Source organism: Osmerus eperlanus, chromosome 24 (assembly GCF_963692335.1).
Source record: "Osmerus eperlanus chromosome 24, fOsmEpe2.1, whole genome shotgun sequence".
NCBI classification, from domain to species: Eukaryota; Metazoa; Chordata; class Actinopteri; order Osmeriformes; family Osmeridae; genus Osmerus; species Osmerus eperlanus.
Genome location: NC_085041.1, coordinates 5,612,252 through 5,637,009, shown reverse-complemented (window position 1 = coordinate 5,637,009; position 24,758 = coordinate 5,612,252). Strand labels below are relative to the sequence as shown.

General features: G+C 50.6%; 3 protein-coding genes and 1 long non-coding RNA gene across 5 annotated transcripts; 3 read left to right on the top strand and 1 right to left on the bottom strand.

Annotated features, from left to right (window-relative positions):
• The first annotated feature begins 577 nt into the window (after nucleotides 1–577).
• LOC134011041 (uncharacterized) lies at nucleotides 578–24,457 on the top strand. The gene is made up of 2 exons (XR_009928370.1): nucleotides 578–616; nucleotides 23,566–24,457. It is a non-coding gene; the product is annotated as an uncharacterized LOC134011041 (long non-coding RNA).
• kdr (kinase insert domain receptor (a type III receptor tyrosine kinase)) lies at nucleotides 625–16,457 on the bottom strand. Of its 2 annotated transcripts, none has more exons than XM_062450444.1 (30): nucleotides 16,110–16,457; nucleotides 14,511–14,607; nucleotides 13,977–14,191; nucleotides 13,491–13,612; nucleotides 12,805–12,973; nucleotides 12,306–12,442; nucleotides 11,181–11,364; nucleotides 10,907–11,024; nucleotides 10,460–10,629; nucleotides 10,111–10,267; nucleotides 9,233–9,353; nucleotides 8,927–9,035; nucleotides 8,369–8,722; nucleotides 7,942–8,088; nucleotides 7,648–7,779; nucleotides 6,109–6,215; nucleotides 5,538–5,673; nucleotides 4,990–5,094; nucleotides 4,542–4,655; nucleotides 4,358–4,446; nucleotides 3,987–4,176; nucleotides 3,817–3,908; nucleotides 3,401–3,523; nucleotides 2,961–3,072; nucleotides 2,461–2,560; nucleotides 2,016–2,121; nucleotides 1,689–1,828; nucleotides 1,241–1,325; nucleotides 1,084–1,163; nucleotides 625–1,006 (listed from the first exon to the last, which is right to left on the bottom strand). In XM_062450444.1, the coding sequence occupies exons 1-30, from the start codon at nucleotides 16,171–16,173 to the stop codon at nucleotides 796–798; spliced, it is 4,086 nt and encodes a 1,361-aa protein (XP_062306428.1). In that variant the 5' UTR covers nucleotides 16,174–16,457; the 3' UTR covers nucleotides 625–795. The 2 variants fall into 2 exon arrangements, with proteins under 2 accessions (XP_062306428.1, XP_062306429.1); XM_062450445.1 differs by having other exon boundaries at nucleotides 12,805–12,970.
• srd5a3 (steroid 5 alpha-reductase 3) lies at nucleotides 17,978–20,063 on the top strand. The gene is made up of 5 exons (XM_062450549.1): nucleotides 17,978–18,376; nucleotides 18,522–18,673; nucleotides 19,019–19,210; nucleotides 19,385–19,516; nucleotides 19,616–20,063. The coding sequence occupies exons 1-5, from the start codon at nucleotides 18,165–18,167 to the stop codon at nucleotides 19,873–19,875; spliced, it is 948 nt and encodes a 315-aa protein (XP_062306533.1). The 5' UTR covers nucleotides 17,978–18,164; the 3' UTR covers nucleotides 19,876–20,063.
• tmem165 (transmembrane protein 165) lies at nucleotides 20,508–24,457 on the top strand. The gene is made up of 6 exons (XM_062450450.1): nucleotides 20,508–20,872; nucleotides 21,223–21,448; nucleotides 21,749–21,924; nucleotides 22,302–22,484; nucleotides 23,171–23,276; nucleotides 23,366–24,457. Exons 1-6 carry the CDS (start codon nucleotides 20,723–20,725, stop codon nucleotides 23,440–23,442), a joined length of 918 nt encoding a protein of 305 aa, XP_062306434.1. The 5' UTR covers nucleotides 20,508–20,722; the 3' UTR covers nucleotides 23,443–24,457.
• Nucleotides 24,458–24,758: the final 301 nt, after the last annotated feature.

The following is a 24,758-nucleotide window of genomic DNA, read 5'->3' as shown; positions in this document are numbered from 1 at the left end:
CAAAACCCCTAACCCTGTCTGTGTAAACAGGTGAGCTTTATACAAACTCTCAGCCCCCCAGCCTCCTAGCCTCTCAGCCCCCCAGCCTCTCAGCCCCCCAGCCTCCTAGCCTCTCAGCCCCCCAGCCTCCTAGCCTCTCAGCCCCCCAGCCTCCTAGCCTCTCAGCCCCCCAGCCTCCTAGCCTCTCAGCCCCCCAGCCTCTCAGCCCCCCAGCCTCCTAGCCTCTCAGCCCCCCAGCCTCCTAGCCTCTCAGCCCCCCAGCCTCCTAGCCTCTCAGCCCCCAGCCTCCTAGCCTCTCAGCCCCCCAGCCTCCTAGCCTCTCAGCCCCCCAGCCTCCTAGCCTCTCAGCCCCCCAGCCTCCTAGCCTCTCAGCCCCCTGGCCTCCTTGCCTCTCAAAGCTCTCACAGTAGAATGATCCCACACAACCCTAGTTTTCCTACTGAATATATTACATGTATCTCCAAGGAAAAGTTAATTATTCCCACCATTCAGTGAATAAGGCAGCATGTGCTGTGACTGTAGCTGCTGCTAACTAAAGAGTAGGGCTGTAGACCCTGTTTAATAAGAGGAGTGTGTCTGTGTGTGTGTGTGTGTGTGCGTGTGTGTGTGTGTTTGTGTATGCAGATGTGTACGTGTGTTTATGCTGTATGTGTATGTAAGTGTGATCTGTGTGAGTGTATAAGTCGGTGTGTGTGTGTGTATATCTGTGTGAGTGTGTGTGCAGGTGCTTGTGTGTATATGTGGGTTGTGTGCAAGTGTGGATGTATACTATGGGTACTGGTGGTGGTGCGGTCGCTAGACAGGAGGTGTGCTGTAGCGGACTTCAACAGTGAACTTGGTCTTGGTGGGCGGCGCCTTCTTCTGCATGTGATGCTTTAGAATCATCTCCTCATTAGCATATATGGGGGCGTCGGCGTCGTCTGAGTGGTAGCCTGACTGGTACCCGCTCGTCTGATTGGACGATTCGGACTCCAGTGACTCCTTACTCTTGCAGCGCAGTAGTTGGCTGAGGAACCAGGAAGTATTGTTTAAAACAGGAAATGACATCAATTAGACCAGCAGGTATCTCAGCTCTGCTCTCACCTGAGGGTCCGTTGGGGCTGATGACCCAGAACCTTCATCTCGTCCTGTGATAGGCCCACTCCGCTGTCAGTCAGGCCCTCCTGCAGGACGCAGAACATCGGTTGGTCGCTAATATGAAAAGAGGAGGGACATTGTTCTTGACCTTGGAGACACTTACCATGACAACCCCATGACTGACAGGAATGTCCTCAAAGGTCTTCACACTGAGAGGACGACTGCACCTGTCACTCTGTTGGGAGAGCCTACAGGAAGGATGAAGGGGCGGGACACTTGATAAGAAGAGATTTAACGAATTGTAAGAGATCGTTAATGATTATAAGAGATTGCGAGAGATTGTAAGAGGATGAGGGTTACTCAGTAAGGGATGAGGGTTACACAGTAAGAGGATGAGGGTTACACAGTAAGGGATGAGGGTTACGCAGTAAGGGATGAGTTACACAGTAAGGGATGAGGGTTACACAGTAAGGGGTGAGTTACACAGTAAGGGATGAGGGTTACACAGTAAGGGGTGAGTTACACAGTAAGGGATGAGGGTTACACAGTAAGGGGTGAGGGTCAGAGAGAGATGTCACCCTGAGGGTTTCTGAGGGTCTGGGGGCACCAACCCGAGGGGCGGGGCGTTGTCGTAGTGGACCTGGGGGTCGAGGGTCGCGGCTCTGAGGGCTTTGACGTACGGACGACTGGGGTCAGAGGTCAGAGATCCCTGCAGTTCTCCGTCTGTCAGAGGGATGTAGTCCTTCCCCCCCTGGACACACACAAACACACACACACACACGAATACACACATATGCATGAATACACACATACATACACACACACATGAATATACAGACACACACACACTGGGGTCCTATCCTAGTCTCAAACACACACTCTTGGTCACACACTCTGGGTCACACACACACACAGACACACACACACACTGGGGTCACCTGTAGAGCGCTGGCCTGGAGCAGGAGCCCCAGGTGTTGCACCAGCTCAGAGAAGGTGGGTCTGTCAGAGGGCCGGTCCAGCCAGCAGTCCAGCATGGTCTGGTATCTGACACAACAACACAGGGGTCAGGGGTCACCTTTACTTCATGTCCAGCCAATTACAAAAGTAGTGGACTAGCTAGAGTAGTACACACTAAATTAGCTGGGGTAGTACACATTACAGTAGTGCAGTAGTTTGTGTAGTACACACTACAGAGGCTAGGGTAGTGCACACTACAGTAGTGCAGTAGTTGGGGTAGTGCACACTACTGTAGCTATGGTAATACACACTACTGAAGTTGACTAGTTAGGGTAGTACACATTACAGTGACTAGGGCAGTGCACACTACAGTAGTGAACGGGTTAGGGTAGTACACAGTAGTTAGGGTGCATGGTGTGCACTCACATCTCAGCGGTGGCGTAGTCGGGCGCCCTCATCCTGGTGCCCTCTCTCAGACGGCGGCAGAAAGCCTCGTCTATGCCCACGCCCGGGTACGGAGACGCCCCTAACCCAGGAAGAGACCAGCACAGTCACTACACTCCTCCACTAACCCAGGAAGAGACCAGCACAGTCACTACACTCCTCCACTAACCCAGTAAGAGACCAGCACAGTCACTACACTCCTCCACTAACCCAGGAAGAGACCAGCACAGTCACTACACTCCTCCACTAACCCAGTAAGAGACCAGCACAGTCACTACACTCCTCCACTAACCCAGTAAGAGACCAGCACAGTCACTACACTCCTCCACTAACCCAGGAAGAGACCAGCACAGTCACTACACTCCTCCACTAACCCAGGAAGAGACCAGCACAGTCACTACACTCCTCCAGTAACTCCAGTATTCCACAGCGCTGAGCAGCAGAAACAGAAGTCAACATCTAGAGTGACGCTGAGGCCCTACCCAGAGAGAAGATCTCCCAGAGCAGCACTCCGAAAGACCACACGTCGCTCTGCGTGGTGTAGACCCGGTCGAAGATGGTCTCTGGAGCCATCCACTTCAGAGGGAGCCGTGCCTGTCGGGGGAAGGGACACACACAGAGCACACACACTGTCAGAGAGCACTGTGTTTCGAGGCAGCTGTGTTCAGACGCTGTGTCTCGAGGCTGTGTTTCGAGGCTGTGTTTCGAGGCTGTGTCTCGAGGCTGTGTCTCGAGGCTGTGTCTCGAGGCTGTGTCTCGAGGCTGTGTCTGGAGGCTGTGTCTGGAGGCTGTGTCTCGAGGCTGTGTTTCGAGGCTGTGTCTCGAGGCTGTGTCTCGAGGCTGTGTCTCGAGGCTGTGTCTCGAGGCTGTGTCTGGAGGCTGTGTCTCGAGGCTGTGTTTCGAGGCTGTGTGTGACACCTACATCTCCCTTGCGGACGTAGTCGGGGTCTTTGTAGACGTCCCTGGCCAGGCCGAAGTCACAGATCTTCACCACGTTGCTCTCTGACAGCAGGATGTTCCTGGCTGCCAAGTCCCGGTGAATACACTGTGAACACACACACACAACCACACACGCACAAACACACACACACAAACACACATGCACAAACACACACACACACAAACACACTCAAAGGTCAGACTCAAATACAGACTCGATGATCATGTATGACTTGATGATGAGGTCAGACTCAATACTCAATGATAATGTATGAAAAATGTGATGTTCACTGCACACACACACACACACACACACAGACAGACAGACCCAGACAGAAACACCCACAGACATTCAAAGAAACACATACAGCCCCACAGGTCAGGGGTCAGGGGTCAAACCTTGCGTGAGGACAGGAAGTCCATGCCCTTGGCCACCTGGAAGCTGTAGCTGATCAGATCCTCCATGGTCAGGTGGTCACAGTCAGAGCTCTCTGGGATGACATGACACAGCATGACACGGCGTATCTTCAGTCTCTTCCTTTCTAAGGAGAGTTCTGAGGTGTCAGTACCTTCGTCCTGGGGGGGCCTGGTCGCCTTGGTCCCCCCACTGGAGCCCACCGCGGTCCCCGTGCAGATGTCCAGCTGGGCGCTGGTCCCCAGACCCAGGTCCCCCTCGGCCAGGTACCCCTCAGCCAGGCCCCCTTCCGCCAGGGCCCCCTCTACTCTGAGCCACTGCTGGTCAGTACATAGCCTCCTCCTCTGTCCAAGGGAGATACGGGGGTGATGGGGAGGTCGTTGGTCGAGGTTGGGATGAGGTTGCGGTGTGGTCGGGTTGTGGTGAGATTGCAATGTGGTTGTGGTGAGGTTGTGATGTGGTTGTGGTGAGGTTGTGGTTGAGGTGAGGTTGTGGTTGAGGCTGTGATGAGGTCAGCTGACGTACCTTGTATGGGCTGTACTCCCCCCTCTTGCTCTTCAGATAACTGGAGAGGTTCCCGTTTTTACAGTACTCCACTATCACCATCAGAGGACCTGGAGAGGAGGAGGAGGAGAGGAGTTGTTAGGAGGACAAACAAGGTTAGTGTTTGTGTGTGTGTGTATGTGTGTATGTGTGTGTGTGTCCTCACCCCCAGGCTTGGTGCAGGCCCCCAGCAGGTTAACCACGTTCAGGTGATGTCCGATGTGGATGAGAATCTTCAGCTCTGACATCAGAGCTCGGTACTCACTGGAGGTGGCTCCCTCTGCAGACCACATAGACATCAGTAGAGGTGTGTGTGTGTGTGCTCACCTTTCAGCATCTTGACTGCAGGTATGTGTGTATGTGTGTATGTGTGTGTGTGTGTGTGCTCACCTTTCAGCATCTTGACTGCAGGTATGTGTGTATGTGTGTGTGTGTGTGTGTGCGCTCACCTTTCAGCATCTTGACTGCAGGTATGTGTATGTATGTGTGTGTGTGTGTGCGCTCACCTTTCAGCATCTTGACTGCAGGTATGTGTGTATGTGTGTGTGTGTGCGCTCACCTTTCAGCATCTTGACTGCAGGTATGTGTGTATGTGTGTGTGTGTGTGCGCTCACCTTTCAGCATCTTGACAGCCACGGTGGTGCAGGTGGTGTTCTTCTCGATGCCGAAGGCGGCAGCTTCCACCACCTGTCCGAACGCCCCTCGTCCCAGAGGATCTCCTGCACAACAGCAGAAAGAGAGAGAGAGAGAGAGAGAGAGAGAGAGAGAGAGAGAGAGAGAGAGAGAGAGAGAGAGAGAGAGAGAGAGAGAGAGAGAGAGAGAGAGAGAGAGAGAGAGAGAGAGAGAGAGAGAGAGAGAGAGAGAGAGAGAGAGAGAGAGAGAGAAGAGCACCAGCACAAAGACGGGATCAGAACCAGACCGACCCGACACCTTCCAATGACGCAACAATGGCGTCCAGCAGAGAACGTCACGGCCCGTGTTCGTCCCCCCTGCTTCGGCTGTGAGACGGCTTCAAACGACCACTAACAACCACCCAATCAAATCATCGGTTGAGAATGTGAATGAACGGCTCAGCGCTGCAATACACCCTCCTGTCTGTCAGCGCTGGGGGATTGAACCAATGAGCTTTCTCGCGGGCCTCTGTAACCTATCCCTGTCTCACCCAGCTTGAGTCTGTCCCGGGGGAATTCCCACTTGCTGGCGTCGTACGCCAGCCTTTCACAGTTCTCATCTGTGGGCATGTCCTCTGAGTCCAGGATGATAGACAGGTACCCGGTCTTCAGGTCTCCACCACTGGGCTGGGGGGGGGGGGGATAGAGAGAGAGGAAGACAGAGAGACAGAGAGAAGTAGATAGGAAGAGAGAGATGAAACACGAGAGAAAGAGACAGAAATAGAGACTAGTGGCCCTTTAAGGACCAGGATATGGTCTCAGCGAGTCGGGGCCCATTAAGAGGCCAGGCTGGGCCAGAGAGCCTACGTGACCTGCGAGAGCAGAATGAGCCTCTGTTGTTGCTGAACACAAAGACAACGAGGTAGTGGGCCAGACCAGTCAGTTCTGATCACTCAGACCCTCTATGTGTGTGTGTGTGGGGGGGGGGGGGAGTGTGTGCGTGCGTGTGCATGTGTGTGTGTGCATGTGCAGGTGAGTGGGGTGGGCGGTGTATGTGCATGTTTGTGTGTTAACTTGTGTGTGTGTGTGTGTGTGTGTGTGCGTGTGTGCATGCGTTCTCACCCTTTTTCTGCTGCGGATGACAAACACGATGAGCAGCCAGAAGAACATGGCGATGACCACTGAGCCAATAGGAACGATCAGCTCCACGTTGGTCTTCTCATCAGCTCCTGTAACCAGCACAACTCACACTGAAGCCTGACTCATACGAATCATCTCCTGTTTTCACCGCAACTCACAATAAGCCTGACTCATACGAAAAGAATGTTACCTCTTTGTCAGCGCAATTCAAACATTCATAATGAGATATATACACTATTGTGTTATAGAATTGTGTTCTCGAGGGCTAGGCAGCCAGTGAAGGAAAGCTTTTGGTACAGTATTAATCTAGAATTGTTGTATCTGTGGGTAACAGTGTGTGTTTTACTAAACTTCTTAAACTGAAACTTGCAGCACCAGAGCTAGTGAGCAGACTGAGATCATGTAGACATAACAGCAGTTGAGGGTTGTTACAGGACCACTGCCAAAGACAACTGGGAGAAACCCTGTCCGGTCAACAAGACCCTGCTACTCATTGTCTCCCTGCTTGTCTCTCTCCCTCCACCTGTCTCCACCTTCCCTCCATCTCTTTCTCTCTCATAACTCCCTGACCAGCTCGCCCTTCCTCTCTCTCTCACTCCATCTCTCTCTCTCTCATAACTCCCTGACCAGCTCGCCCTTCCTCTCTCTCTCACTCCATCTCTCTCTCTCTCCCTCCCTCCCTCCCTCCATCTCTCTGTCCCTCCATCTCTCTCTCCCTCCCTCCGCCCCTCCCTCCTTCCCTCCATCTCTCCCTCCTGGTGTAGAAAGTGCCTGTGTGTGGGAGGACCTCGTTAGGGCTCGAGGTGGCCTGCTTGTTAGTGTGCTGGCGCCAGAGTGACACAGAGATTGAGGGAGAGGCACGTAGGCCTGTCTGCCGGCCTGCGTGCCTTCCAGGGGCTGGGGCCGGGGCCGGGGCTGGGGCTGGGACTGGGCATGGGGCTGGAGCTGGGTCCAAGGCTAGGGGTTGAGGCTGAGGTTGGGACTGGGGCTGGCCTTTCTCTTTGTCCTCCAAAATTCATTGTGTTCAGATATTTAGAGGTTCTCGGGAGGAAGTAGCTAACAACTTCCTGTCCCACAGCAACATGGTTATTCTGGAACTCCAACTTTGATATGAAACAAGAGGATGAGAGGGAGCACCTATAAATAGATTTGAAACAGAACAGGCTGTAGGGCCAAGACTGTACAGGGTGTACTCTGCGGGACATTTCATCTCCACACTTGTAGTTTGGTCGGCACTCTCATTAAAACAAAACTATTGCGACTATTTCTATTATCACCACAGACCGCAAAGTCTTTGGGCACATAATTTCCCATTGTGAATACCCTGCCACTAGTAAAAAATTATATATACTGTATATATATATATATATATATGTTGGAAGGTTAAACATCCTGACTTTGTGGGACCAGGTATGCGAGGGTTATTGAGGGACTGGCCTGGTGTGAGGGTGAGGGTCTGAGTGGGTTATGGAGGTACTGGCCTTGTGTGAGGAGGTGTGTGGGTGCTAGGGAGGTGCAGACCTTGTGTGAGCAGGTATGCCTGGGCGATGTCGCAGCCCTGGCTGTTGCAGGCAGTGCAGGTGTACAGGCCTCCATCCTCCCTCTTCACGCGCTGGATGGTCAGCGTCCGGTTCAGATGGCCCAGCACCACGCCTGCATCCACATGGACCACCGTGTCAACACGCTCGCAACTGGTTAGGGCTGGTTAGGGGCTATGGCAGGGGCTAGGAGCTCGGGGCTAGGGAGAGAAGCTGGATCTGGGGCTGGGGGCTAGGGGCTGGGGGCTAGGGGCTGGGGCTGGGGGCTAGGCCTCACCTGAGCCCTCCACCAGGCTGTGGTTGTCCTTGCTCCACACCACCGTGGGGATGGGAGTTCCCGTCACCTGACATTCCAACGTTGTCGTGGCGCTCACGTTCACCCTTTGCTCCGTCAGGTTGGTCAGGATCCTGGACACCTCCAGAGCTGAGACACACAGAACAAGAGTCACACCCCGGACTAACCCTAACCCGGGACTAACCCAAACCCTAACCCTGGACTAACCCATACTTTGGACTGACCCTTACCCCAAACAAACCCTAACCCTGGACTAACCCTGGACTTACCCTAACCCTAGACAAACCCTAACCCTGGACTAACCCCAACCCCATACTAACCCTTACCTTGGACTAACCCTTACCTCGGAGTTATGCTAACCCCGGACTAACCCCAACCCTGGACTAACTAGGTCTGGCATGATGTAGACCTTTCAGCCTGAGGTGCCTGAGGAGGCAGGTCTTCTCCCCGGTCTTGATGCTCTCCAGCTGGCAGACGTACAGGCCCTCGTCGCGGCGTGACACGTTGGCCAGGGGCAGCTCCAGGGACACATTGGTGTCACCCAGGCCCTGGGGCAGGGGTCGGGCGGACAGGGCCAGGGGTCGGGCGGGCAAGACCAGGGTGTGGCAGGGCTGTACGGCTAGATGGCGCTCCGTCTGGGAAACGTTGGCCAGGCGGAACCAAGCCAGGTTCCTGTAGAGCAGGGGGTCTGCCTTGCACCTCAGCACCACCTGGTCCTGCTCGATGGGCTCCGGGGACGGAGACACACTCAGCTCCAGACCACCTGCACACACACACAGATACACAAACACAGAGGAACGCACACACACACACAGAGTAACACACCCACAAACACACAAACACACAGAGGAACACACACACAGGAACACACACAAACATAACTAATGTGCTCATGGAGACAGACACAGCAGCCAGTTGAAGCATGCAGACACCAGACCCCAGACCCCTGAGGGGACCAGGCACTCACGTGTCACATGGAAGAAGATGTTGCGCTGGTCCTTTCCCAGCTTGTTGCTGGCGATGCAGCGATAGAGGGCGTTCTCCTCAGCGCGGCGTATCTTCAGAGAGCTCACAGCCTGCAGGTAAACAGGATGTGACCTTACCCCAGCAGCTTCAAGAAACATGTCAACTGACCACAAAGCACTGTGATAACAGTAATAATAATAATTTGTTTGTTTAGCAGACGCTCTTATCCAAAGTGATTTACAAGGCGGGATTTTAACCTGTGGCCTGTGATTACCATGTCAGATTGGTCGGAGTTGGAGATGATTACCTTGTGTGATTGGTCAAAGTCTGAGGTGATGTCATGGCCGGGATTCTGCCTGGTGCTGTTGCTGATGTCCCTCCAGTTGGTACACTCAGCCAATGAGAGCTCAGAGATCACACCACCTGACCTGCCAGCACAAACATCACTGCTGTTTATAATAAGACTATATACCTGTGTCTGTTCTCCATGGGGAGTTATTTTAAAGCGAGGTTACACCACGTATTTACCGACTGGTCTGGGTAGGAAGGCCAACAAACACAGGACTACAATGGACACATGACCCTGACTCAAACAATGAGCCCAGAGACACTGCTGAAAGAGACACACAGATATGGAGGAGGAGATAGAGAGTGTATAAGTACATACAGTATATGTGCTGCATGTGTTTGGATGCATATGTATATATATATATATATATATGGGTCAGGGGGGAAATAAAAAGCAGAGTTGAGTGACTGGGTGGTTTGGAGGAAGAGAGGAAGCCAGCCAGAGGAAAGAGTCCTTTAGACAGAGAGGTTTGTGGGAACAACAGGAAGCGGACAGGAAGTGCTGAGATGTACAGGCGGGAGATAAGGTCCTTCTGAGAGTCTGCCCTGACAGCTGCTGTCAACACCCAATCACTGCACACCTGACACTGTCATCCAATCAGAAGCTTTGGCCAGTTACTCCCACTGGTGTTCTACGTATCTGCTGACACAGTCTTGCTCTCGCACACATACACACTCTCTCTCTCTCACGGTACCACACACACTTAATGACACACGCACACTCTCTCTAACTGTTCCACACACACTCAATGCCACAAACATACTTTCACATTGTCAGATCCACAATGACACACACTCTCACAGTACCACACACAATGACACACACACACAGCTTACTGGAAGGCGCTGGGGCAGTCCTCCTTGGGCATCCACTGCCACAGGATGGCGGCTGGCGTGGGGATTCCCCTGGCCGTGCACCGGAGGGTGGGGCTGCTGCCATACATGTACACGTCTGTATCCATGGAAACGTCCTTCTCCAGAATGTGGGGGGGCACTGCGGGATACTTGTCGTTGGGGTGACGGTTGTTTGTAAACACACTCACGTCTGCACGCGCACACTCACACAGCGCCCGATATACACGGCACCACACGCACACACACATCGTCCCCCCACCACACACAGCACCACTCCCCCCCCCCCCCCCCACACACACACACACACACACACGGAGCCCCCTGCACCCACCATAGACCAGCATCTGGAAGGAGCGCCTACTCTCCTCCCTGGTGATCTTGTTGGTCAGCACCACAGTGTAGTTCCCAGCATCCTTCTCCCCCACCTGGTAGATGGTGAGGCCATCCCTGGCCGCCCTCATCCGGTACGCGTCCTTGCGTATCGCCTGGCCGTTCTTGTACCTGCACACAGAGGGAGGGCTGGAGCAGTGATGCACGCGGGCAGCGGGGCGGCGGCGTCGCGCATTCGGGTCGGGGATCGGTGTGTCTCAATGGGGCATTGCCTTTGACTGAAGATCAAGAGGTCGCAAGTTCGAATCTCCCTCCTCCCCCCCCATCTGAACGTCGCTAAATGATCATGTTACATTATGACACTAATGACATATTATCATCCTAATATTATAATCACATTATTGTTATACGTTATTGTTATCATACACGAATAACGTGATCTCCGTACCAGCGGAAGTTGGGCTCGGGGTAGGCCAAGTACTTGACGGGGATCCTGGCGGTTTGTTCTCCAACGTTCACCTCCAGGACCTTCACCCACTGCTTCTCCATCTCTATGAACGGCTTTTCTACAGACGACAACAACAACAACATCACCATCTGGTGAAGCCCAGTAAACGAGACCTGATTCTGGGATCCCAACCAATAGGCTTAGTCTTTAACCACAGACTGCTATAGATGTAGGATACTCTACCACAGACTGCTATAGATGTAGGATACTGTACCATAGACCACCACGGTTGCTGAGCTGGTCAGCACCATTTGACCGCTGGAGGCTGTGCAGTTGTAGGTTCCACTCTGGTTGACTGTCACGTTCTCCACCACCAGCGTGTTGGACAGTTCCAGAGAGTTCCACAGCTTCTTCTTGTGGGACAGAGTGTAGTATGGCACCGAGCCGTTTCTCCAGGCCTGCAGAGGGGACAAACGCAGGCCTCAGAACCAGGACACATGGGAATATCATACCAGGACTAGTACAGGAGGTTTGACTTAACCAAACCTGTTGCTCAACTAGCTCACTTCTACCTCACCTAGCTCCCCCTGCCTCACCTGTCTCATCTAACTCACCTAGCTCCCCCTGCCTCACCTGTCTCATCTAACTCACCTAGCTCCCCCTGCCTCACCTGTCTCATCTAACTCACCTAGCTCCCCCTGCCTCACCTGTCTCATCTAACTCACCTAGCTCCCCCTGCCTCACCTGTCTCATCTAACTCACCTAGCTCCCCCTGCCTCACCTGTCTCATCTAACTCACCTAGCTCCCCCTGCCTCACCTGTCTCATCTAACTCACCTAGCTCCCCCTGCCTCACCTGTCTCATCTAACTCACCTAGCTCCCCCTGCCTCACCTGTCTCATCTAACTCACCTAGCTCCCCCTGCCTCACCTGTCTCATCTAACTCACCTAGCTCCCCCTGCCTCACCTGTCTCATCTAACTCACCTAGCTCCCCCTGCCTCACCTGTCTCATCTAACTCACCTAGCTCCCTCTGCCTCACCTGTCTCATCTAACTCACCTAGCTCCCTCTGCCTCACCTGTCTCATCTAACTCACCTAGCTCCCCCTGCCTCACCTGTCTCATCTAACTCACCTAGCTCCCCCTGCCTCACCTGTCTCATCTAACTCACCTAGCTCCCTCTGCCTCACCTGTCTCATCTAACTCACCTAGCTCCCCCTGCCTCACCTGTCTCATCTAACTCACCTAGCTCCCCCTGCCTCACCTGTCTCATCTAACTCACCTAGCTCCCCCTGCCTCACCTGTCTCATCTAACTCATCTAGCTATCCCTGCCTCACCTGTCTCATCTACCTCCCCTAGCTCCCCTGCCTTATCTACCTCACCTAGCTCCCCTGCCTCACCTGGATCTGGGAGTGGGACCACTTGAAGTCGATGCCCACGTTGAGCTCGGTGTGGGCGGTGCAGTTGAGCAGCAGGCGCTCGCCTGCGGACAGCCTCTCGTGCGCCGGGGTCAGGGTGAGGTCGTAGATCTTGAATCCTGTGGAACAGGAAGTGGGAGGGGTGCACGGCAGTGAGCTGCTCTCGCTGCCTATTGTTCTCCTGAGAGTACAGCCTTGCTGTCTCTCTCACACACACACATTTACCACACATACCACACACACATACACACGCCCCACCCCACCCCCCCACCTACACACACACACAACCCCACAACACACACACCATAACACCTCCCCACCCCCCAACACACTGACACACCCATCACGCACATGCACCCGCACCCTTGTTACCTCACAAAGGCAGATAAACAAGCAGGCAGGTGAACAACACACAGGTGAACGACACACAGGTGAACGACACACAGGTGAACGTCACACAGGTGAACAGCCCCCTCCTTACCGACCACGGCCACGATGTAGAGAGGGGACTTGAAGGTGTCGTTGTGGATGTGGGTCTGGCAGAACACCACCCCCGCGTAGCTGATCAGGTGACTGGGCACAGTGAAGCCCGTCCTGCTGTCCCACAGGCAGTCCTTCCCATTGGGAGACAGCTCCTTCTTAGGGTACTTCTGACAAAGAGCACAAACCAGAAACCAAGGACAGACAGATTACGAAAGGGCCGCGCCACCTCGCGCAAACGTGGTTGTCAGGCAATTTTTTCCACGCAAAGTCACGACCCTGACTGTTCCCTGGAAATGTGGCGTGCTGTGTTGTTTTAGAGGGGGTTGACACCTTGTGACTACAGAGGAAACAGACATGTTTTTTTTTTCCATATCTGTGATGAGCTGCTAAGGGACTATATGGTCTTCAGGAGGTCAAAGGTCACAACATCAGAGGGTGGGGGGTGGGCAGACAGGAAGCAGGACTTTTGATGGTGTAGTCTGATGTGACCCCTGCGCTTTCCAGAGACTAGGAAAACAATGGATCTGTCTGTCTGTCGGTCTGTCAAGGGTCAGGGGTCACCGTCCCTCAGGTCAGAGCCAGTCTTACAATGTGGAGGGTTACGTTGAGGTCAGGGGTCAGGGTCAGGGTTAGTGTCAGGTTGGGGTCAGGGGTCAGGGTCCCTCAGGTCAGAGCCAGCCTTACAGTGTGGAGGGTGACATTGAGGTCCTCCATGGAGCCCCTACATGGGATGACCACCTGCTCGCCCTCGCGGATGAACACCACCTCGTACTCCTTGTCAGAGGGGAGGAAGGGCACCTTGTAGTCTGCAAAGCACACACACATATGGAGACCTCAGGAAAAGGTAGAATAATATATTTATTATTTATACAGCAGGATTGGCCACTGGTAGAATCTCTGCTGTTCTGCGGACGCTGTTACTGTCACTAAAATACAAGTTGGTCAGTAAAACCAGTGTGCACCCGTATAATCCCTGGGAGAGGCGAACCTAACCCCTGACCATGACACTGCCCTTAACCCTGACCCCCAAACCCTAATCCCTGACCCCTAACCCCAACCCTGATCATTGACCCAACCTGACCTTGACCCTGACCTATAACCCTAACCTAACCTTGACACTAACCCTGGACAGTAATCTGACCCCTAATCCAACTCGACCCTGACCCCTACCTTGGACGTAGACATAGACGGCGGCAGACGTTTTGGCCTCCTCTGGTACCAGGCCGGTGTAGGAGCAGCGGTACTCCCCGGTCTCGTTAACAGTTGCCGTGGAGATCCGCAGCTTGGTGCAGAACAATCCGGAACCCCGGCAGTCAACGGTAGAGAGGTGGCTTCCTGCCCGGCTCATGTTGTACGGAACGCTCCACTCCAGGACCTGACGACCACTGCCAGCCAGTCAACAACACACACACAACCAGTCAACAACACACACAACCAGTCAACAACACACACACAAACAGTCAACATCACAGGCACACACAACCAGTCAACAACACACACACAACCAGTCAACAACACACACACAACCAGTCAACATCACAGGCAAAACCAATCAACAACACACACACAACCAGTCAACAACACACACACAACCAGTCAACAACACACACACAACCAGTCAACATCACAGGCACAACCAATCAACATCACAGCCACAACCAATCAACAACAAGGATGGATGACCCATGGAAGGCCCAGTCTGACCTGCAGGTGAGTTCCAGGGTGTCGGAGGTGTTGATTCTGTGAACTCTCTCTGGTGGGCTCAGCATCGGGGGTTCTGACATGAACCTGAGCTCCAAGGCTGGACAGATCAAAGGTCAACCAATCAGAGAGGGGATGGTCTTACCAGGATAGAGTGAATCAACATCACCCCATTGATGAGAGCAGAGGACCTTACCTTCCTTAAACACCCTACTCTTAGGAGCCAGACACTTCTCACAGATCAGTACATTTTACATATTATTCATTCAGCAGACACATTTATCCAAAGCGACATGCTAATAGTGCGTATAGAAAATGCAGCAGAAAATCACGGATCAGAAGTGTGTAATTCTAAAAGTAGTTCAGTGGTCAGAGTCAAGGAACAATCTGTGTTTATAAGGCACAGTGCAAAATGACATCTCAGCTACCAGTCACAGTGCATGAATAAATATATCTCAACTACAAATTAACAATAACATCTCAACAGTCCACAGTTACACATAGGGGCTACACTTGGTGGTACTGTGTACTAAGCTATGCGTTAGCCACTGTATGACACACTTTATCATGACGTGTCAAAGTATTAAACTGATAGTTCATGATCCATCCCAAGTGAGGGCTTAACAGAGAGGGTACAGCTCAGTGGTTAGAGCCCTTGACTGCAGATCAAGCGGTTGCAGGTTCAAATTCCCCTCGACTGTTCTGTATGTCGCTACATGAACACATTATTATGAACAGGCTGGGCCGCTCTTCATCGGCCATGTGTGGTAAGTTTTTTTTCCACTGCGGCAGAAAATGGCGGAGCTGCAACAAAACAGGAAGCCAGGGCAGATGGGCCGGGTCAGCCCAGCGTTGCCTGAAATGGACTTCCTGTTCCAGAGGATACGGCCCGAGGCCCTGCCCAGCCAAGCCATGCAGACATCACACACTCTAACCCTCACTCCACATTCTGATCCTCAGACACACACACACCATACTCTGATCCCCTCACACACACCACTTGCTCTGACCCTAAAACACCTACCACACAATCTGACCCTACACAAAGTGCACACTCTGATCCTCACACACACCGCACTCTGAAACCCACACACACTGTTCACGCTGACCCTCACACACACACACTGCACAGTCTGATCCTGACACACACTGCTGGTTAACACTGAAACATAGCGGGCAAACTGGGACATAAGTCATCATAGTGTCATACTTCCCATCAAGCTGGTTCACGAAGGACTGTGATGACTCCAGATCTGAGGACCTAGAGTGGGCCTGTTCCCTCTACCTGGCTATTAATCGCAACCCCTGCTGAAAGACGTTCTGTATTCACTTCTTTTGTATTTAAAGAGACTACAAGTTTCTTAAATCTTGCTTGAAATTTGACGAAAATGTTACTTCGTACAAGAAACGTCAGTTTTGACATTGATTTCAGTTTCAGTTTTAAAATTGGTTTACGTTATTAATTAAATGTCTGTATCAGTCGTAAGAAGACTAGTAATTAGTTGTTGGCTAGTTTAAATTTGTGGACGCACCTGTTGGAGAGCCAAAAACAAGTTTGGTTTGACATTATAATTTTTCATCAATACATTAATGAATTCTTACCAGTCATTCGGCTGATTCCAAAAACAGTTCCAACGAGATAAATGACGAAGACTGCTTTCGCCATAGTCTGACAGAATGGCTGGACGGTCCCCTCATCAACACGCAATTAAAAGTTTGGAAAAGGTAGTCCTATCCACTTATCACGTACAACAGGACATTTAATTATATTATTTTCCAGAGTACAATACAAAAAAAGGAACTGATTGAAAGTAGTTATTCTTCAGTCAATATGAAGTCCTGTTTGTTTAGCAGACAGTTATCTGCGCTCCAGTTACGCACACCGGTCCATACGGAGCCGACTCTTGAGGGAGGATCCATCTAGCTTGAGCTTGCAAACTCGAATCCCAACAGCGCGAGGGAAGGGAGGAGCATATTCCCGACACTATCGCAATTTCATCGACCTGTTTCAAAGACAATGATTGAATCAAGAATAAGAGTGGGTAAATATTGACAGATAAACAAAGTACATTTACTGTTTATAAACGAGTCATTGAGTTGTCCCTGGATCTAATAAATCTCAATTGATCTCTAGGAGACTTCAGGGACCAATACCTGACGCACGCAACATAACCAACATGGGTGCGTAACTACATCAAACAAATTTGAGGACACTAAAATGTACACCCATCAGTGGCTGAATGTGTGAAATGAGGACGATGGACAATTTAATTGTCGGTAGGCTACCTGGTGGAAGCTGAGATGTGGTTACTTTGCACAGTGCCTAAGAACAATATGTTCTTAGCGTCTGCCAAATGAAGAAAATATAGGCTAAATGTAAATCTGACAACGTTATCGAAAAGTTGTGTGCGGGGCAAGGGGACCCGGGTGTCATATCTACATGTGTTTCCTGTCCTGGTCACTTCTGCTGGGACTCTTAGACTGCCTCCCACCCAACATTTCCTGGAGGGAGGGCCATTCCAGCGCATTATCAGACAGGCTACAGTGGAACGTTAGCCTTATTTTACTGTTTTGTGTGGGGGTGTGGGGTTAGGAAGGGTAGGGCCCTAGAAGGATGGGGGTGTAGGGGTTTGTTGGTGGAATGGTAGGGGTGTGTGGCGTGGGGGTGGGGGATTGGCCCTTCCTTAGACAGGATGCCGTGCTCCTCTAAGAGCCATCCTGGAATAACATGCCTTAAGAGCATCACTGTACCCAACACGCGGGCACGCGCTCACACACACACACACACACACACACATGCACACAATAAACGAAGTGAATGATGATAGCCTATGCATTGCCCGTCGCCATGGTGAATATGGAGAAATTTAGTCTATAGCTCAGCGTCTATTTGGATCGAGCATGTGCTAAATGGACACATTATAATCATACCACGAGGAAGGCTTGAGGCAGATGGAGGTGGACGACTGGAGCCAACGGTTGACATAGATTTCATATAGGCTACAGTAGCCTATTTGTCCTCGAAGGAGCTCGCAAGGCTGAATCTTCCTGTCATTGATTGACATTAAACCCATTTCGTAAACTTTACTGACATAAAAAATTAATACATCCATCAGCAATTGTTGCTTTCTCTGTTGGGGCCGACACTTACGAACTTCTGCTCTAAGTTGTAGGCTATTCCGATTTTTTTGGTGTTAGACCTATCATTCTCTATTTTCACCTATGCACCTCTGGTCATTGGATTTTTTTGCTGTAAGCCTACTTTATAAATGCACCAATTGTATAGGCCTGTCGCTTTGGATAAAAGAGTCTGCTCAGTGAAAAAAATGTCAACGTAATGTAAAATGAAGGCTTAATTATGCACATTTGAATTCACTCTGTCATACGTGTGTGAGTTTCCCATGGTCTTTGCAGTCAGATCATGCTGCCGCCTGCCGTTACCCTTAAGCAACTTCAACAACACAGCGCTGTCAGTGTGGCTCTCGTTCCAGTAAGGGCATTAAGGCTACTCAAATAATAACACATATTTTGTAAAATGTTGCTTTTGTTTGTTTTACAAGCTATGGTAAACTACGGGATAACAGTGTGGAACGAAACAAAATTGTTCCCGTTTCCCTCCGGACGTTTCCATCTGTAGTACGGACTCATGTCGGAAAGATGTCATTAGGGCTCAATGTAATTGAAACGACATGGTTGTTATTAGGAATATTATTTTTCTTGGCTGTATCAATACACACGATTTCGCTTTATTTTCCTAATGAATGTGAGAAATCTCAAGCTTTCATTTTATTTCAAGACCTAATCCGATACGGTAAAACTAAGAAAAGTAAACGCGACACCTGGCTGCGTGTGTTTGACATCCCCAAAAGGTGACTACTGTAAAGCTAACATTATGTGCCTGTAGCCTAGAGAACCTGTTTGATAGTTTAATAGCGGTTGCTGGACTGGGGGAGATTCCAAGCAGATTCCTGCTCGTTGAACTGATGCTGATGCCCCATTGTTCCTTTTGAATAGATGGTTCTGGCACTTCTATGCAGTGTCTGTTCTCTGGAACGGATTGCTTGTGGTGGTATCCCTTCGTGCCATCCAACGAGACGAGCCATACCCATCATGGTTGACTGACACACTGAGCTTTCTGGCAGGATCACCAGCGACTCACGGCCAAGGTAGCCGAGCTACATTTTCTTTACTCCATAGTGTCTCATGTTAGAGTTTATGTACCCTTAGTATAGATAGTCCACATATTTAAATTTTAGGTATATGTTTATTGTATGCACCTTCCTGTCAAAGCAAATTCCTTGTCTGTGCAAACTTTCATGGCGAATAAATCCCATTCTGATTCTAGAGTCTGACGAGGTATGTGTTGTCTCTAGTTATTCAAATGAATGGGTTATTGAAATGAATGTCCGCCAGAGTTCGACAACAACCCATTCATTTGAATCAGGTGCGTTGGAGCATGGAAACATCTAGAACATGCAGGGCAGGAGGTCTTCAGGCCGTCTCTCCTCCAGATCCACAGGTGTGCAGCGTGGCGGTGCAGGTGCTGCTGTGGATTCACTGCCTCAGAAGACTGGCGGAGTGTCTTTATGTCAGCGTGTTTTCTGATGGAGTCATTCACGTGGTCCAGTATGTGTTTGGCCTGGGTTACTACATCCTGCTGGGACTGACTGTCCTGTGCTGGGATCGTATGACCGGAGGGAAAGGTGAGGATTGACCTGTTTCAGGATATGTCATAGATGCTGTATCTTGCATCACATTCCTGTATGATCACGTTTAAGCGAGTTCCAAAGACAGATGTAAATCACAACTCGGGGACATTTTAGTTAACACCCTGTGTGATTTGGTGATGCTAGTTGAGGGGTGTATGGTTTCATTAGGAAGTCCTGCGCCTCCGGTGTTAGCCCAGCTGGGTGTGGTCCAGGCGGCTGGAGTGCTGCTGTTTGGCTGGGCCTCCCTGCTCCAGCACCGCTCCCTGATCACTCTAGCTCGCATGCGGACTGGGGCTTCAGGTCAGCCATCAGCTTCAACTTATCAAATTCAAAATATGCTAAATCTCTTGTTGTACCCGTAGTTTTTTGTTTTCATAATTTGATCTCCTCTTCATGCAGGTGCAGTGGAGACTCTGGCCCACCGGGTTCCCAGCGGGGGATGGTTCGAGCTGGTCTCCTGCCCCCACTACCTGGCAGAGCTGCTTATCTATGTGTCTCTGAGCCTGGTGTCTGGAGGTGTTTCTCTCACCTGGGGGCTGGTCGTTCTCTACGTGCTCTTCAACCAGGTGCTGGCTGCCCTGCTGTGTCATCAGTTCTACAGGAGCAAGTTTGAGTCATACCCACAGCATCGTAAAGCCCTGATACCGTTTATATTGTGATTTTTTTGTGTGTTGTATAACTCATTTTCTTTGATCATTGATAAACAAAGCTGTTTCTAAAATACGGACTGCATTACTCAAAGGACAGGGTCCTGCAATTATACCTGGAAGCATGCATAAATGCTGTGAATATCACATTGTGCAATGTTCCACACAACAATGATAAAAATAAAAGATACATTATTGTATGTTGTGGATTTTTACGAAGTGGAATGAGAATATGGGTTGTGTGTGTTAAAAGAGCTTCATCTTACAAGAAGGCATGGCCTCTGACATCAATGCCTTCAACTAACAATCATGGTAATGCTTATGTTTAATTAATGCTGCCTGCGCCAAAAGCTTCAGTTACACTGCGCTTCTGTCAAAGTTTGTCGCACAAACCAACGTGGCTATTATGTTACAGTGGGAAGTATTTGCGTCGGGACATGAACCACTGCTTTGTCCATGGCTTTATCGACGTCATCAGCCGTTTCTTGGTAACTTCCTTCTCTTCTCTGCACGTCTGGCAAACTCGACACTTTTTTTCCCCATGATACGTGATTGACAGGTCAAGTGTCCAATTGCAGCAATGCTGAGCGTTTACGTCAGAGTGTTTCTTACACGTTGTCGTTTCTCTGGTCATACCACTGCAAGAGTTCCTCCTCTTCTAAGTAGCATGTCACCAACTGGATGTGCTCCGAGTCGAAAACATACCGTGAAGTTGACGAGTAGCTTCGCGGTGTGCAGCTTTATTTGTCTTTTCTTTTATTCTTGAAGACTTCATTTTTATTATTCAATACTTCAGCATTCAAAGACGCTTTCCTCACCGATCTATTCGAGCCTAATCTCCGCGCTTTGCCTTGTTGAAATGCCTTTCCTGTTCGATGGAAGGAATGGACGCGCTAACAGAAGAGTGATGTGTGTTTTGCTGGCTGGGGTAGTTCTGGTGTTGTTCTCTGTTGAAGTTGCTGGTACTCCGGAGGAACATAAATCCGTACAGGAACAATTGCCCCAAGAGGTACACTTACCTGCTTTTTAACCAAAACACCTGTTTGGCTAATTGGCTAACTTGCTAATGGTTGCTAGCTACTATTTTGAGGACAAGACAGTCTTTCTCACTCTGCATTGTAGCTGTGGCCTCAATGTGTAGTGAGAAAGCGGCTTTACATAGGTTTGGTGTTATGTTTTGATTGGTAATTATGACGAGAACCACATTTTATATTATGAAGTGTTATTGTTAACATTACAAACGGGTCGTAACATTTTCTCAACTCATCTGTTTTGCGTAGAGCAAAAACAGGGAATTGCTATCAACACACACAGCCAACTAGCTACTACTAGCTAACATGCTGGTTTCCCTCCATACAGAAAGTCCCCACTGTACACCCTATAAGTGTAGTTGGAAGTGAAAATGATCCCAACAAAGGCAACCTGGGCTTCATCCATGCTTTTGTGGCGTCCTTCTCCGTCATCATCGTGTCGGAGCTGGGAGACAAGACCTTCTTCATCGCAGCTATCATGGCCATGCGGTACAACAGGTTCACCGTGCTCGTTGGGGCTATGCTTTCTCTGAGCTTCATGACCTGCCTCTCAGGTAAGAGGGGGTGGGAGGAGGGAAGGGCTGGTGAGGCGATGGAGGGGTGGTAGGATGAATGGAGAGGGTAAAATATGTCTCCAGACCCACGATAGATTTGTGATTTGCTAAAGTGGTGCTTCCTTGGAGTGTGTGTGGTCTGGGTTTTGTCAGGGCTTCTTTACTGGAAGTGTGTGGTCTGCCTGTTACTGTATTCATTTAGCAGGTGCTTTTACCCAAAACGACATACAGCAACAACATGTTGAACTGCTCTACACACAACTGTAAACACAACTGAACTGTTGTGTCTGTGTGTCTCAGTGCTGTTTGGCTACGCCACCACCATCATCCCCAGGATTTACACCTACTACGTGTCCACTGCCCTGTTTGCCATCTTCGGGGTGCGCATGCTACGCGAGGGGCTGAAAATGAGTCCAGACGAGGGCCAGGAGGAGCTGGAGGAGGTGCAGGCTGAGATCAAGAAGAAGGATGAGGAGGTGAGGGCTGGGAAGCCGTGGGGTTATGCCTGGTCAAGGTATTATATCAATGTGGGGCGGGGGGGGGGAGGTAGGGAGGGACGTGTGCGGAGGTGTATGGTTAGAGGAGGAAGGGGGGAATATGGGTGGAGGAGGGGTTATGGAGGCATGTGGAGTGGTTTGGGGAAGTGTGGAGGAGAGAAGGGGGAGGTATGGATGTGTGTGGTGGGGTATGGGGGGGATTGGGTGTATGTGTGTGTGTGTGTGTGTGGAGAAAGGGGTATGGAGATGTGGGTTCTGGGTCTGGTCTGAGCTCTGCTGTAGTTCTGGGTCTGGTCTGAGCTCTGCTGTAGTTCTGGGTCTGGTGTAGCGTCTGGTTCACGTTCGGACTCTTTCAGCTCCAGAGGTCGAAGCAGCAGAACGGATTGTCGGACGTGGAGATGGGCGCCGGCACCGGTGGGCAGCAGAGCCGCTGGCGTTACCTCATCTCCCCCGTGTTCCTGCAGGCCCTCACCCTCACCTTCCTGGCCGAGTGGGGCGACCGCTCCCAGCTCACCACCATCATCCTGGCCGCCCGTGAGGTCAGTCTGGGGCCCAAGCCTTGAGCTGGAGGTCTGTACTGATGCAGGGCTTATTGAAGACGTTTCACAGTCAACATGATAACATGGGGGGGGTGTTTTTAAATCAACTATTGGAATTCACATAGGCTGTAACCCTAGTACCTAGTCCGTCCTCACAAAAAACACACCACACACACCCCAGGAATTCATATTTTCACTTTGAATCACAGTGTATCACTGGTCACCATGCAGAGGAGCTATTAAAGTATTACGTCAGCGTGCCGGATGTCCGGCGTGCGGCCGTGAGAAGAAAAAAAAATTGGGAACTTGCATGCGGTTTAATATTTTCGAGTCAATTAATTTCACCTACCAATCATATCAGAGGAACGCAGCTATAACTAACGTTACAAGCCTATCAGAAGCAGAGCAGGGCAGGTCCTGGCAACATAGTGTGAATGAGATCCATACGTCACGTTGGCGTCGTAAGCATGGAGCGCAAATTCATGAAGCCTGGGGATGATGTCCTACCCATAAAGGACTCAAAAAGGCCTGGTGCTTGTTTCTGCACGTTTTGCAACAGCAACGCATCAAGAACCCATCAGTTTTATGAGTATAGTGTGTCAGCAACACCCTCCCTGTGGTTTCCTTAATATAAGTATTGATATTTGAATATAAATTGACACACTATTATTGTGTTGTGCCCTCAGGACCCTTTTGGAGTGGCGGTTGGCGGCACCCTGGGACACTGCCTGTGCACCGGGCTGGCTGTGGTCGGTGGAAGGATGATCGCCCAGAAGATCTCTGTCCGAACCGGTAACCCCTCTCTGCCTGCCGCGGTTTCCATGCCAGCCGGTCTCTGTCTGCTCGTGGTTCCTTCATGTTCTCTTTGTTTGGTTCTGCAGTTACAATCATCGGAGGAATCGTCTTCCTGGGCTTCGCCTTCTCGGCACTCTTCATCAAGCCGGATGCTGCACTCTGAGAAGCAGAACTTAACACTCAATTTGTACATACCTGTAAAAGTTGTTAGACTAGTCAGAGAGGCTGTTCATTTTGTGAGCGAGTATATGTGACAGGGTACTGTGCGTGCGTGTGTGTGTGTGAGAGAAATTTTAGGCTGTGTGCGCGTGCGTGTCTGGATGCTGTCTTCTTGTCTTACTCAGTGTGTGTTCCCTCAGCTGTCTGAACCAATAGCCAAGCATACCTCTCCCCCTGTCAGGCCTTTCTCTACTGCCTCCCTCCCAGGACCACACGCATCCTGGCTCGTAGTTATTCTAAATAGCCCTCTGGAGGACCTTACCCAAGCCCTATGTCCCTCCCTCCCCCCCATGCACCACCCTCCTCCCAGAGCCAGAGTCGGACCCCCCCTCACCTCCGAGTCCAGGTTCCAGAGACCTGTGCATCTCCGGTCCTCCCCAGCCAGTTCGCCTCTGTTTTCTCCCATTAGCATTCTGCTGCCATGGCAACACAAAGCCACTTCTCCCGTGGACGTGAGGTGTCGATAACACAAGCCGGGTTTACGCCTCCAACCATGACTCCCCTGGTTTATAACTCAAACGATGACTCAGCTGGTTTGTAACTCCATTCCTCAGGTCAGACTGCAGCTACACTTCCTCTGCACTGTCTGAGCAACACTGGTGTTTAAATCGGGCATCCTTTCCTTACAGTCACTACCAGTAGAAGAGGAGACACTTGGCAACAAAGAGATTGTAAAAACCCTGAGCCACTAAGTTACATCTTTTTATTGAGCATGATTTCTAATTTATTTTACAACTCCTGGAGCACAGATTATGATTCATGGTTGTACTGTAATTGTTTTGTGTTTTTAGGCTAAAGAGTGTAGATGAGTGGGTACATTTTGTGGCCTGTGTACATGGTAATGCTACTGTCAATATTTGACAGGTTGTATCGTAGAGACGAAAGTGCTAGTCACATCGATGTACCTTTTGATTCCTGAATGCCTGTCCTTCAGAGCTCAATAAAGCCCTTCTCATTCAGGCTGTTCTGAAGTCAGATGTTTGTGAATGACAGTGCCACTTACAATTCATGCAGCGTGGTACTATCCTGCAAACATAAGCATTTACTAGCATGTGTAGTTGAAATCTCAGACCTGGTTTAGGTTGGTTCTGGGAAGCCCTTTTGCGACACTGCTTGTAAAAAAGACTACAGATTAAATGTGATTAGACTGATCGAACAGTTTTAACAGCAGTAAGCCACTGTTAAGATGTGTTGAGTCAGCATTTTCCATGTGCATGGTAAGTTTGGCATTCTTACCCGGAGTAAAAATGCTAATTCATA